The 15534-nt window shown below is 47.6% G+C and overlaps 1 protein-coding gene across 1 annotated transcript in view; it reads right to left on the bottom strand.

The window, feature by feature from the left end:
- The window catches only part of LOC103799738 (electrogenic sodium bicarbonate cotransporter 1-like), a gene marked incomplete at its 3' end in the record, with an annotated part of 46921 nt that extends 33787 nt beyond the window's left edge, over positions 1-13134 (bottom strand). Inside the window, exons 1-2 of the mRNA XM_009072088.1 lie at positions 13062-13134; positions 567-746 (exon numbers count right to left, since the gene is read on the bottom strand). Of these exons, the coding sequence (XP_009070336.1) occupies positions 567-746; positions 13062-13134 (253 nt within the window). The remainder of the gene's footprint in view (positions 1-566; positions 747-13061) is intronic.
- Positions 13135-15534: the final 2400 nt, after the last annotated feature.

Here is a 15534-nt window from a genome sequence, read left to right as displayed (position 1 = left end):
CAGGAATATAGGCATAGAGCATCCAAAACAGACCTCAAAAATCAGGTATCCAACCCCTACAGATACTCAAACACACAGCAATGCTACATTTCATCCCTCTTTTGGTTTGCAAAATTTAAAACTACTTAATTACTGAAGAGAAAAGAGTTATTAGCACCACAAAGTTAGTGACACATGAAACCAAAACCACGGGGTGCTGGAATTCCAGAGAGGGTGCACACTCCAGAGCCAGGGCAGAAGCTGCAACAGATCTGCCCAGGCACCTACTCAGCCCTTGCCTTTGCTTGCTATCTCTTTACATGCAGTGTCAAATTGCTTTAGACACATTTGGCCTGTTCCTGGCTGGCACTTGCTCAGGAGCCAACTCAGGTGATACAGAGGGATGAAATGTCTGCTCCAGCCTGTGCCTTTTCCAAGCCTCAGCAACCATTGGACAGCAACTGGCTAAGGCTATTCCGACCCTGCAATGTGAGATGATTGTTTTCATGGATCAATTTTCCTCCTCCATGAGCAGATCCCTAGACAACAGACCATTGTAGTGAGTGACAGCTGGAACCAGCACTTACTGAGTGGTTTAAGGATGCTGCTGCTCGTCTCATCAGCATTTTCCACATCTGATTTGTCTGAGTAGTTCTCCGAGATTTTCTCCTTCTCTTTCTTTTCTTTGTGCCCAGGTTTTCTTCTGTGACGTCTCCTCCTCCTGTAGCTCTTCGGCACGTGGACCCCAATGTAAATCGTGTGGTGACCTGGCAACACAAGCACATAAACATCAATATCAACTTTGTGGAGTTTGGGCATCACTGCCCAGTACAGTTCATGTTGCACTTCACAGAATCCCAGACTGGTTTGGGTTGGAAGGGACCTTAAAGCTCATCTCATTCCATGGGCAGGGACACCTCCCACTAGCTCAAGTTGCTCAAGGCTTCATCCAACCTGGCCTTGAACATTTCTAGGGATGGGGCAGCCACAACCTCCCTGGGCAACCTGTGCCAGTGTCTCACCACCCTCAAAGGGATAAACTTCTTCCATATATCTAACCTAAATTTTCCCTCTTTCAGTCTGAACCCATTACTCTTTGTCCTGTCACTGTTTCACTTCAACAGGCAACTGAACCATCCTTTGCTAGCCTAACAGTAATTACTCCTGTCTTTTTTACCTCCAAACATGAGCTGGGAGCTCTGTAGCTTCCACTTGGAGAAGTATTTCTGTACCACCATTTCTGAGAGCACATGCCAGCGCAGACTCTGATAATTGTTGCCCTTGTGAGTGATTTAACTCCAAAACTAACCCCACAGAAAGCCATCATCCTCATTTTGTAATATTGACTGGAGTGCTCTTCAAACACATTCTCCATTAATTTTTCCATTTGTTTTCCCAAATACATCAGCTGGACTTAACAACTGCCTCATGCCAACTGATTCAGTTTAATTGAAGAGCTTAGGCCAACAAAATTTACATCACTTGACTGTACAGTCCATTGTAGAACAAGTGTCAAAGTACCATTAGGTGCCTTTAGACAGGTGCCACTACACAGGTCCCATGTCCCACGTGCCACTAGGGTGGTGTTACAACACAGCAGAGGAGGGAGGACTAGTCACCGAAGTTCTTGTCAACTCCTATGTACTCAGCACTTCCCAAAATTAACAGAGTAAGTACCAAATTTCATATGCTGCCTGTAAACCCCAAGAATGCCTTTCCCCTTGTACTGAGATTTTCAAACCAAATACTTTGACCACATTTGCCAGTTGTTATGTTGATGAGTTTGACAAAAATGTTTCATTTTCAGGGGTTTCTGCATTTCTGCCAACTTGGAATAAGTATCTTGTGCTTACAGAAAGCACTTACATGTCTTTTTCTGTGCCCAGATCATTCAGCCACCTCACTTTAAGCCAAAAGAGCAGCTCCTACACACAGAACTCTTGGAAAATGAGAGTTGGATTCCCAGGACACTTTCAGAGATGGAAGAAACAGAAACCATCTTCCATCCCTGGACACTTTCAGGGATGGAAGAAACAGAAATCCAGAGCTGAGCAGGGTTCAAACTCAGGCAGGAGAACAGGGTGCTGCGTGCTGCCCCCAGCCTGGTGTGTCAGCACTGCGATCCCTGAGGAATGAGATCACAGCACAGAGGGAACAGGCAGAGCCATGGAGACATCTGCAGCAAGACCTTCGGGATCAACACCTGAAGATCGGATTTAGCTCTTGCGTGCCACAGGAAACTAGGAAAGCTCTTCCAGCAACTGGAAACATCAGCTTTACCATGGCAGATGGCTTAAACGCCGCACAGGGACAGAGAAGGGGAGATCTCATCTGAGCACGAGCAGGAGCTGGAGGGTGGGGGTGACCCCAGCCAGACAGGGCAGTGGTAGCCCTTCCCAAGGGATTCTCACGCCCAAGATCGTATCCAAAAGCCTCACACCAAAGGTATGTGTATTAAACAACGTCCTCCCCTTTGAATCACTTGAATCCTGTGGTCAGCTTGATAATAGAAACACATCATAGTAAGCCTGTAGTCTTAATACTTTAATATGCTGCCAACAGAACTGGACAATCTCTTTAATCTTTGGACCACGTGTGCTCAGTGCAGATTTTGGTAATATGAAACTAAGTTGTATGTACGCAGGCAAACATCTGCATGACTTTGCTGCTTGGCCCTAGGCTGAAGGGAGAGACTTATTTAATGTTGCTTTTTGTGTCCTCCCCCCCCTCCTCCTCCCAGTCTGTTCAGGGAGGCCAAGCAGGACATTTTCCTTCTCCCCGTACTTGAAGTGCTTGGCATCTGTTTATATTGTTCCAAAGGCTGAGATAAACTTCTAGGCTCCCTTCCCAAAGCGCCTGGAAGGAAACAATTGACACATACTCTGAATGCACTGAGCTCCTGAGACATTTCCGACTCACCAGGAGAACCCAGCCTTTCCCATGAGAACCATTCACTGCAAGTGGTAATGAAACGTGACACACAGGCACTGCAGTGGGATCCTATGGCTCGGAGGAGGATGGGAAGCATGGAGCTGAGTGTTAACTTCTCCTGGTGAGCCAGGTCTCTAGTTTTCTCTTGTACACCCAACACAGCTCCTCCTCCCATTGCCCTCCCCACTCTCCCCAGGAAATCCACTACCCTCTGGGTGCACCAGAGCTGTTTCAGCTGACCAGTGTGTATTTCACAACACCCAAACCCCATTGGTAAGATGCACAGTGAGACCTACAGGTCACAGTGGGACCAGTTCTATTCTAAGACACAGCAGTGGCTCATGGCTTTCTTGGACATACACCAGCTGGAGCTAAAACCATTGAAGTTTGTGCCCAAGGAAAATCTTTACTGGGCAGTAAATTCACAGCAAAATCATTTCATTTGATTATTAATCAAGCAAGAAATAGTCATCATCAGGGAGGTATTTGTTCTCCTGGAAAACCACAACTTTTGCTTTATTAAGAGGAACTGGAGAACAGCAGGCCATGATTCAGCACCCAGGTTTGGAGTTTGGCTACAGGAGAGACCCTGAGTCAGTTTTACTGGTGAAAATCCACTCGTGTTACCCAACTAAGTTCTGCGAAATGCAGCATTCCCTCCCCGTCTGCAGGAGCATCTACCTGCTCATCAAGGCCACGCTGGATGAGGCTTGGAGCAACCTGGTCTAGCAGGAGGTGTCTCTGCAAATGGCAGGAGGTGGAATTAGATAACTTTAAGGTCCCTTCCAACCCAACCCATTCTCAGAGGTCACTTTATTTATGATCCTTTCCATTTTTAAGCACTAACTCTTGAAGAAATGGGTGACAATGGACTGGTTTTAGCTCAGCAAAACCAAAACTTGATCACTTGGAGAGAGGAGCTGGAAGTTACAGGATCAAAGGATAAAGTCTGCCTGCTGCATAGCATCCAAGAAGGAATCCCTTCCACATGATCAGGTCCTTGAGACTCAGAGCCTGCTCAGACCAGCCCACACAGAATCTCAGACTGGCACCTTAGAAGGAAAAAAGATCAAAACCTAATACTAAAAATGTATAAAGCAGTGAAAATGAGCTGAGCATTAGCAGTTTTCACTCAGCCCTTGGTTTTCCTTTCAAGGCTCCTTTCCAAAGAACAGGGAAAGTCCCATTTAACCCAATCAGCCTGGGACAGGCTCACATGGTTACAGCTGATGTGTCCATACAACAGATCACTTCTCCACAAGCTCTGGCCACTTGCTCCTCCAGCAGTGGGTAGACCTGTGTCCCCAGGCTCACAGCAAAGACTGGGACAGATACTTTGGGCCACCTGAAAGAAGCACTTTGCTCAGGCTGCCCCAGACATGTCACTCTGGGGCATGGCTGGCCTACACAATAAGACACAGACAGGTGAAGTCAGGTTGGATGGGGCTTGGAGCAACCTGGTCTAGTGGAAGGTGTTCCTGCCCACGACAGGGAATCAGAATGAGATGATCTTTTAAGCTCCATGGTTCCATGAAAGGTGTGACCTTCTCGTCTCATTTCCACAGCCCAGGTATCATTCTCATCCCTGGATGGAACTGAAACACCACACACCCTCAGGAGCTGGGAAGATTCATTTGCTCCATGGCCACATCTAACACGCAGCAATCTGCACCACCACAGCTCTGCAGTCACACAAGACGTGCAGGGGGCACAGCCTGCCACATGCTTTGTCAGCAGAAGACAGTACATTACACCTTTGTGGCCAAGAAGAAGGTGTCAGCGTGCCACCAAGCCTGCTGTGAGATGTGGCACTAGCCAGGACACCTTTGCAGCAGCTCTTTTTCCAACCCAGGGGTGGTGGCAGAAGGTGCTCCTCGTTGTGTGTGAGAATCAAAGGAAATTGATGACATCAAAAGCTGATGGCCCAGAAGGACAAATAAATCAGAGGGATGATCTATTTTAAAGGGGAGATACTAAAAGTAGCGCTAAGGAAGTCCCAAACTAAGCCCTGCTTAGATTCAAATCAGCTCAAGAAATAAGAACAAAAGGCCACACCGGCACGTGCCGAGTGCCCTTAGCTCTACCTGGGTTTAAAGGGCTTTACAGGTGCTGGTGGCAGCAAAGCAGCAGTTGCAGGACCTGCAGTCCAACCAGCTCCACCTTCCAGGAGAGGAAGTCACTCTGCACACCTGGGATGGGATGCACAGTTTCTTCCAGAAACACAATGATTTCCTCCAGCACTGCCTAAGAGCCAAGTGCTGTTCCACACGGACACAGACACTGAAACTCCAAGGAAAACCAAACCAAACCATAACCAGTCCTCTAGAAGGGCTGACCAGGCACAGCCCCAGGCTCACCCACCAGTCACCACAGGGTTTTCAGAACATTCTGATATTCACGTGACCCATTTTCCATGAGAGTGAAAACCCATTGATCAAGGAAACATTGGGATTCATTTAGTACTTTGTTGAAATCTGAACAAAACTGAACATACCAGTTGGAGATAAATCAGATCCAAATCCCTCCTCCTATAAATAGTAGTACGCAATGAACTGATTCTTCCATGGTGTGGCAGTTGGCCAAGGAAACGGGTCAGTGTGAATCCATCAGGAGATGGGAATAACCACCCTAAGCCTAAGCAGGGGGTTCACAGCCTGATTTATGCCATCAAGAGAGAAGCCTGTCATGAGGGAGGCAGGAAAGGGCAAAATATAGAACAGAGGTGTTAGGAGAGACAACCCTGACCTACTATGCCATGGACAGAGGAAAGAAGCAGGGACAAGATTAGAAACAACAGGGATCACTTCAATCCTGCCAGCTCTGACAAAATAACCCCAAACTCACGGCTAAAATTTGAGAGAGAACCCAGCATCAACAGTGAAGATGCAGTTACTTACTGTCCAAAGATCATTTTATGTATTTGCTTTACTGCACTTCACATCTTAACATGTAGTCCCTGGCCAAAATCCCTGCAAGGGGTAGGGAAGGAGCTGTGAGGGAAATTGCATTTGCATGGAAATTGCAAATAGTTTTTCCTTCTTTTGTAACATCAGGCTTAGAGAACTTCAGTATCTCCATAAGGTGAGATTCATCTTCATGTAAAGTGACCTTTAAAAGGTTCCCACATAACACTACAGTTAGGCAGAAGAAAGTGTTCCTAGGCATCTGACTGAAGCTTGCACTCCTCCATTCCACATGGGAGATGGATGGCCCAGACTGGACCTGCTAGATTCCTAACAAGATTCAGAAGCTGCTCCAGCAAAGCATGTGTAAAAGCTGAGCTAACCCTGAGCAACAGGATGACTAAAAGACAGAGCTCATGTAAACTCAAGTCAAGAATATCTAAAATGGAAAAGAAAACGAACAAAAAAATAAATGAAGTAAGGTCTTGAATTGACTTCCTGTAGATCCTACAAAGGTGTAGGAGCAAAGTCAGGGTGGCAGTGAACAAAGGGGTGGGCGCTGTCCAGACAGAACAGTAAGCATGTGGTGGGGTATTCTCCCTGAGCTTTACGTAAGCCACTGCGAGACTTACCCACAACCCCATAAGCGGCTTTTCTTTCTCTCTTCTTTGGAGCTGTGAGAGGTTACAAAAGCCACCAAACCTGTCCTGCTGTGATCTGATCTAATCTGCCCAGGACTGCATGGCTTCCACAGAAAGACAAGGAAGACTTTAAACAGCCTCTGGGAGCAGGGCAGAAGAGGAGAGCTGTGCTGGACTGCTGGATTTAGCCCTCTGGAAGCATTGGTACCTTTGAATTTTCCGGGATCTTTTAAAACATTGCCCCTTCTGAATGCTCCCAATAACCACCCAAAATAACCAATCTTGGCTGAAAATCTTGGCCTCATTTTCCATATTTCCATCTCATTAATTACCAAGGCTGAGTAAATGAGTCCCAAGCTGTACTTGGCACTCTCAGGCTCACAGATGAAGGTAGGGTTTAGACCACCCTCCAAGAGAAGTAAGAGCTATGGTATGATGACTAAGGCATCCAAGCACTTCTGCTCCCTGGGAAGAACCTCAAAGCAGCCCCCTGCAAGCAAACCTTGTTTCCAAGGATGCAGCTATAAGCAAACAGTGTATCATGGAAGGCAGACAGAGCCTTGGTTCCCGGAAGGCCAAGCTGGTGCCAGCAGGGCACCACGAAAGAATGCAAACAACATGAGCTCACACAAAGGCTCCCGACGCCTCTCCAGCACCACATGCTTCCTTCAGGAAGCACCTGAGCTCCATGTGTCCCCTTCTCAGCCTCCAAGTTCACCTAGTGCTGTGCAAACAGAGTAGGAACATCACCTGAAGGAAAGGAAGGGACAGAGCTCGAGGAAGGGTGGGACGATGCCTGAGCCAGCACACAGCGTGTGCCTACCCCAGCATCCTACAGCCCTAGCAGCAGTTTCCAGGTCAAGTTGAGCTCCAGCAGTTCTGGGTGCACAGGTAAGGGTGTTACTAAGACCAGCTCATGCAACATGACTAGGGCTCCCCAACACATTTTGGGTTACCTTTTCGTTTTACATGTCCCAGAAAAACCTGGGAAGGGTCATCAGCACATCTGGGGCTCATAGCTGAAGGCTGAGCAGAGGCTGTATCGGTTTTTCAATCTCCATGCTGAACTGTTATCACCAGTGTTATTGTACCTTACAAAAGAGCTGTTGGACAGAGGCAGGTGGGAGAAGACAGTCAAACAAGACTAGACCTAGAAGTGAAGTGACAGCACTTGTTCCCACCCCAGGCTGCAAGGTGCCATGTGAGGGCCACCTTTCTACTCAGCACAGCCCTCAGCAAAATGAGCTTCACCACCAGGTCAGAGCGCTGGTTACTGTTTCTCAACAGTTGAACTCAATGATCTTAAAGGTCTTCTCCAGCCTAAATGATTCTGTGATTCCAAACTGATTGGAGCTGGAGAAAAGCCAGTCACTGTCAGAATGGAATGGAAACATCTTCCTTCACCACCACATACCTTGCACTCAGCATGTGTTGGTGCACAAGTTATCATCACCAGAAAGAAACCACCATGGGCCAATCACACCAGCTATTGACTCAGCTGCTCTTACAACATTCTCTCCATTTCTCCTGCCTGTGCAGCCAACTTATCACTGCCTTATGTAAAGTCAGTTTATCATCCTCTGAACTCGGATTGCAGCTTTTCTCACCGAGCATGGAGTAGGCAGGCATCAACACCTCCTCACCCCACACCAGCACTGCAGAGCTAATGCTGATTCCTGACAGCACAGCAAAGACGTCAGCAATGACCACAACGATGTCCCATGCAATGACCTCTCGTTCCACTCTCCTATCATGGGCAGGGACACCTTCTACTAGATCAGGTTGCTCCAAGCCCTGTCCAATCTGGCCTTGGACACCTCCAGGGGTGGACCAGCCACAGCTTCTCTGGGCAACCTGTGCCAGCACCTCAGCACCCTCACAGGGAAGTTGTGCCAGCTGATGTATGGAAGGAGAGCAAAAAGGTAGTGCCTGAGTCCTTGGTGCTTGGCTTTTGCAGGAGCAAAGCCCATGTCAGTTCTACCACAGCCAAACACAGCCTGGTTTATCTCTGCCCATGAATTTAAGGTACCAAAGAATATTAACGAAGCACATTCTGTGATAAGACTTTTACCTGATTAATTCTTTAATCACATTTTTTTCAGAAGCAATTAAAACCCCTGATATGAAACAGGTTATTTCTGAATATGGAGGAGGTCGGCCTACAGTCAAGGATCAAAGATGGTGGCAGGAATGAGAGGAGAAAGAGAAATCAAAGCAAACGGGTAAATACAGCTCATTTCTCCTCTTTTCTGCCTGCTGTTAATAAAGGTAAAGATGTTCACAGTTATCTGTGCCCTTTTAACCTCTCTCCTCATTGATCCAACCATCAAGGACTAATCTTGGGCTTATGGTATCACACAGCTTTCTACCAGCAGAGTGCAATGACACAAGCAGGTCAAGAATAGAAAGCAAGGAGGAGGAAAGTGCTAAAATGGAACAAGTAGCTATGGAATGTCATTGCAAAATCCCTGGTTTAGCCTCTCTGCAGAGTTAGCAGCACAATAGTATCCCACAACGGTAACAAGATCCATGAAAAAGTTTCCATTAGTAGCAGTGGAATTCACTCCTGTAACAGTGGGATCTGAGAGATGCTCTCAAAACCTTTACTGTGCCAATCATTTGGAAGGCAGGACAGGCGTGCTGATCCCTGTTTCCTCACATGTGGAGCTGGAGTGCTCCTCAGGCTTTGCAGCAGTGGAGTTGCCAGACTTGAATCCAGCATCCTCCACCCCACCACGGAGTCAGGGCGGCAGTGCGCCTGGGGGAAGTTATGCTTAGAGTGCCAAGAATACCTTATCTCAGAGGATAAGGTGGAGCTTTACTTTTCCCCTCTTGCAAAATCGGTTATTAAGTAATCTGTTTATGTCACACATACCAGCACTCCTCGTGGTGGCATTACAGCAGCACAGCCTTACCTTCAAGGAAAGGAACGTGCAGTGCCTGAAATGAATGGGAAGGGTTTTCTCACACAGCTCAGGGCAGTGCCTCTTCCTGATTTCCCCTGGGAAAGCTGACCTGCACTTGCTTTCCTTCCACACTCTGCCTCAGATCCCTTGCCTCACCAGGTTGTGTTTCTGGGCACTTCCATCAAGCAACTCCTCCTAGCTAACATGTACCAAATCCATCATGGAGCCTTCCCACTGGTACAGGCAGCAGGGAGGAGCTGGAGTGGAGTAATTCTCAAATGTCAACAGCTGATATCACTGGTGAAACAGCAGCACATTCCAGTGCAGGACCAGGCTGAGGTGTCACCTGAGAGATGCACTGAACAATCCCCTGGGAGCAGGCCCGAGGGATGTACTTCTGTCAGGTATGTGCACCTTCTGTCAACATCACATTTACTCAGCAAGGGCATGACCCACAACTGTCCTACGCTGAAACAGTCTCAACATCCTCCTGACCAGAAATGCCAGTTTTTCCCCCTCCTTAAAAGACCAAGTCTTTCCCTCTCCCCCACACCACTACATAATTCAAAGCCAGGCTGGATGAAGCCTTGAGCAACCTGCTCTGGTGGGAAGTGTCCCTGCCCACGGAAGGGGCTGGCACTGGATTATCTCTAAGGTCCATTCCAACCCCTAAAATGCTATGATAATCAAATCAGCAGGTGATGTGGTCATCTGGAGTTGCTATCTCCATCCCACAGACAAAACCTGAGGGTATCACTGACCAAGCAAAGGCCATTCCTCTCCTCTCCCATAGAACATGCCCAAAGAGGGATGCTCAAAGTGACAGCTTCAACATTCTGTCTCCACCTGCTTGAAATCAAACTGATTCATGAGCAGCAAAAGCAGCCTGGCTTCAAAGCACATTCTAATGCTTTCCTGTAGAGTTTTCTCTCCTGCAAACTCTTGCAGCCAGGGAATCCCCAGGTACTACTGCCCTATCACTACACCATCAGCTCTCTTCGGATAAAGGTTACAACTCCCTTTCCTCTCGCAAAGGGAAAAGAAAACAGTCTCCCTTCTCCACTCAAGTTTAAGTGAAATTAAGTGAATTAAGAGCCTTCCTGAGACATTTCATCAATATTGACTGCAAAAAAAGTAGTTGAGAGAGGAATATGAAGAAGAGAGAAGCAGAGAACTTCAGGATATATATGTTACTTCCTCACGAAAGCAGGCTAAAAAGTACCAGGAAAAGAACACACACCTGGAGGTAACAATTCCCCTTGCTGTTACCTCCTTCTCCAGAGGATACAGCTCCTGAGAGCCTTTTAGAACAGCAAGCTGTAACCACAGAATGAAAGTGGAGAGGTAAAGGAAGGCACTTTGGAGCTAACAGCTCCAGGTATCCAGACAGACGCTCTCCTCCTTGAAACCACCTCACCGGCAGTGCAGAGATCTAGCAGAGGCTTAAAAGCATCTGCACCAAGTGTCAGCCAAAGGTCTGCACCCTGATGTTTCAGCCCTTCCACTGGATCTTAAACTGAGCGAGGGAACGGTCAGATTAGATATACAGAAGAAATTCTTCCCTGTGAGGTGCTGAGGCACTGTGACAGGCTGCCCAGCGAAGCTGTTACTGCCTCAGCCCTGGAAGTGTCCATGGCCAGGTTGGAGCAACCTGATTTAGTGGAACGTGTCCCTGACCATGGCAGGGGGGTGGAATTAGATGGTCCTTAAGGTTTCTTCAACCCAAAACAGTCTGTGAGTCTAGAATTCATTCCATACATACAGACCATGACTGCACCTGAGGTGCCAATGTGCACACTGGATACACACAAACATTGACTGCACAGATCTGTGCAGAGTCAGACACAGCTGAGGACACACACAGAACCACAGAATCATTTAGGCTGGAAACTAGGAGACAAGTAAGATCTCTTCAAAGTGCCAAAGCCCTTAATGCATACTGGCACTGTGGCAATGCCTCACATTTGCCAGACAGGCTGTGAATTCCAGGCTGTCCCACTGCAGAGTGAAGCAGCTACTCCCTGACTGACCCATCCGTGCCCCACAACCCTGACAGACACCACAGCATCAGCTCCTTGGGTGACTGGCAGAAGCCTGGGAGAATCATGGCACTGCCTTTAGCAGGCAGGAGGGAATTAGCTGGCTGCACAGCTCAAGGGCTCTCCAGAGGCTCAGCCGAGTGGCTCCAGCTCAGGGCCTGTCGTGGGCAATTAGAAAAAGTTGTTTCACCTCCTCTTCTCCTGCCCCCAGCGAGATGAGCTGCAACTGGTCCGTTAGCTCAACTAAACTAAATGAGGATATCCACACTGGAACACTGGATATAAACACACCACAGCCACAAATGTTCCTTCAAGTGTTAACCACAAGCTTTTCACAGCCCCTTGCAGACAGCCCAAAGGACCCTCCTGTGCTCCTCTTCACCAACAACCACTTGTATTATGTTCCTGGAGTGTCACATGTGGCCAATACACACCACAACAGCATGTGGCAACACTTAAGACAATAAAACATGAGAAATATTCTCCCTCTCTCTCCTCTCCAGTGTTTCTGCTGTGCCAAAGTGTCAATTATTCTCCAAGCAAGAGGCTAATACAAACCCGACCCTGCAGACAGCAAATGGCCTCATTAAACCCAACACGATGATTTATAGCGGCTGAGCACAGATTACTTCAGCCCAGAGAGGAAGAAAACACAAGCATTTTCGTGGAAAGGACTGGCTTGGTTTGCTGGAAGTGTCCTAACTCCTCTTTTTGGAGACTATTTGCTCTCCTGCTGCTGGATGCTTTCCTGTCCATTACCGGTGACAATGCCACGGCTGTAACCCTACACCTTTCAAAACATTTCCAACCAAAAAGCCACAGGCATTTGTTTGCAAATAAAGCAATTAGAGCAAAATTATACCCTGAAGTCAGGAGGGGAAGGATAGTGCACAGTGAGGTGAAATCCTTTCCTTTCTAGGTAGAGTCCTCCCCTCCTTCTCTCCCGCTACTTTATCAAGCTCAGGGTCAACTGAACCTCAGAAAACAAGAGAGAATTTGCTGCAAATAATTCATTCCTATCAGCTTCATAATTTTCCTGGAACCACCTTAAACTCCTTTAAATTCCTTTTACCTTTGGGATTTCACAATGTTTTTAGTTAGAGAGAAAACAAAATCACTTCCAAGGGAGTCTACTCTTCTCCTAAAGAGTGAGGAAACTGTATGCTTTGTTAAGAAGTTCTTCAACGGAAAACACTTCTCTTTATGCCTCTCAAGCGCAAAGGATAGCCCAGGCAAACATCCACTTGCTGCTTTGTGGTCACCCCAACACCTGCTAGAAATTCAGCTGGTTTTTCCACTTGGCTTCTCGACCTGACACCATTTTCCTGCACTGATAGGTGATAGGCAGGTGTTGCCAAAACTCTATCCATAGAAGAAAGCAAAGCAAACAGCTCTGATGTTTCACAGCCACTATGCGAGACACAGCAAACAGGAGTTTGGGGGAAGTGGAAGCACACAACAATGTTCACTCCTGAACTGAAAGAGAGGATTTCTTTTAAAAGTCAGTTCCGACCCAATCAAGCTTACCAGTGTTTCAATTCTAGGCTGAATTTCTAGGCAAAGCAAAGGTTCCCTGTGTCTCTGCCCTCTGACTGTGCCCACCTTTACATACAAACACCAAAGTGAAGGCACCCTTCCTCCCCAGCAGTCCGAGTCTCTTACCTTCCACTTCTTCTTCATCACATACATGTTTAAGGAAGGAAGCCCCTCTATCCAGTACTGCCTCGTCCTCCATCCTATAGTAATAGAAAAGAAAAAAGGAATGCTCAGACTTCTCCTGCAGTGAGCTGTTTGAACCAGCCCAGGTCCTGGGCAGGTTAACTTGCAAGTTGTTGTTCATGTTCCTGTGGGCACTCCTGTCCTCCTTCCAGTGCCTGCTGTTCCTTCATGGAGCTCCTTTCACATGGCGTCTGCTTTAAGCTGGCCTCACGCAGCTCGAGTCCTAACCTTGGGAGGACATCAGTGGTGACAGGGGTGAGCAAGGTAATCCCAGCTAGAAGTCTTTGGGGGTTTTCCTGTTTCTGGTGTTTGGGGGGGTTTTCCCCCCTCCTCTTTTTTCCCCAAGAGTACAGCCACACAGGCAGGTTTGGGGCTGTCTATGCAATAGGCAAGGGTTGTTGGAATCCCAGTTTGACGCTGTCCTGGCGGCGGTGGCGGCCGAGCCGCGCACGGAGGAGAGCAGGCACACCCCACACGGACACACACGCGTTCCAGTGCACAGCCCAGGCTCTGGCCAGCCCCTTAATACCAGCACAGCACACTTGTCTGCTGGGAGGCCAGCTTTGTGTCACATGCTGCTTTACAGAAATCTGACATATGAGGATTATCCAAGACCGAGCTACAGTAAGTCAGACCATCACAGCAGTCATTTATGTGTGTCACCCATTCATTCATCCATTTGGGGAAGGGTTTTAGTAGTTGCCTTCCTTCCCCTCCCCTTTTCCCTCCACTTCTGTTCTGCTTCTGTGGACAGCAGAGACTCCTAATTCCATGCCGCTGCCATCGCTGTGCTTCTGCTGTGCTGCCCACAACTCCTGCTGCTGTGTTTCCCCCACAAACTCAGACCCTGCCCACGTTCCAAGGGTACAGCTGCAAATCCACTCTTGACAAGTAAATACGAAAAATGATAAAATAACAATAATAAAAAAAAAATGGAGCTGTGTTAAATAATCTCCTTAGAGGCTAAGCACACATTTGCTGCTCACTGCTGGGCAGTCGCTGTGGGAGCTTTCCATCCTAATACAACTGGGACCGAGCTGGTAACCTGTTTTCCTGACAAAAACCAGGCATAAAACACCACCTTTTCTTTATATTCCCTCACTGGAATAAGGGCTCCTCAGTGGAATAAGGACCAACTCAAGCCCAGAAAGAGACAAGGCCTTCATATCCACATTGCTTCCCATCCACACTGCTTCCATGCAAGATCCTCCAAGAGCAGCAGCAAACACTTAGCAGACTATTTTAAGGGAACATTCAAATTCAGGAGAGTATGAATACTGAATGGATGAACAGCAAGAAATCAGAATGCCTCAGGGTCTCTACCTTGCATGCCAATGCCTACCTGAACAGAAAATAAAAAATAAACCCCAAAATTCAGCCATAAAACGAAGAACCTGAGTCTTATTTCCTGAGCAGCAGCTCAGCAGCCACTCTCACACCTCTGCCGAGTTTTCCTCTACCTCAAACATCTTTGCCAACTCACTGCTGGCCTCGTCCTTAGCTCTTAGTCCAAAGATCAACTCCCAAAAACAAGCCTCAAATATGTCATGGATAAAAAAGAACAAAGCAATATAGGCCAGATTCAAATCCAGTACCTAAGCACATGGACATGCACATTTTTTCACTGAATTTTACAGGCAGTAAATAATAAAGCAGCATACCCAGAAACATACATGAGCATTGGCCCCCAATTTTAGGTCCAGCCCAGACCCAGCTCCCCTTCACACAGGCTGTTTCTGCCCAAATCCCAGGAGTCGAAGGATCTGAAGCAGCAATTTCTCTGCCTTAGGAAAGGTACCATACCCCAAGCAGCTACTGCTGGGTTGGGACATGCTCCTTGCCAGCACAGCACACTAAGCAGCACTCAGGGACACACCAAGCAACCTGGAAAGCTTCAGCTCTTCATTAAATTATTCATCACTATTTATGCATCTTTTCTAAGGCAATCAAAGGGAACATATTCCATAGATGCTCTTGCCTGTTTGCACAATGGTTGTGGAGGCACAACCCCATCTTTTATTATCTTTTCCAGCACAGCAGCACAGTAGCTCCATGCTATAAACACAACTGGAAACATCTGGAACAGATGGGAGTGGATTTTCCAGACCAAACACCAACTGCAGGCACTTTATTCCTCTGCAAAGTCTGTTCTTACCCTGGAATTCACCTCCATTCCCTGAACAATGGCACGTATGTCCCACAGCCCTGTGTCCCAAAGCCAGTTACTCCATCAGAGGCAGCACCAGCCCAGGCATAGAGCAAGAGTCTTGTAGAGAGGGAAAAAGGAAAGGAAAGGAGCAGTTTCCACTGCCTGCAAGGGATAGATGCTGAGAATTCACCAGGTGCCATCCAGTTGGCAATGTGTCTGCTCAAACTCCTCACAACAGCAGAGCATCCTCCCAGGGTCACCCTGCCT

The sequence above is a fragment of the Acanthisitta chloris genome, unplaced genomic scaffold, assembly GCF_000695815.1.
Source record: "Acanthisitta chloris isolate BGI_N310 unplaced genomic scaffold, ASM69581v1 scaffold3633, whole genome shotgun sequence".
Classification (NCBI taxonomy): Eukaryota; Metazoa; Chordata; class Aves; order Passeriformes; family Acanthisittidae; genus Acanthisitta; species Acanthisitta chloris.
This window is presented reverse-complemented; position numbering and strand designations above follow the sequence as displayed.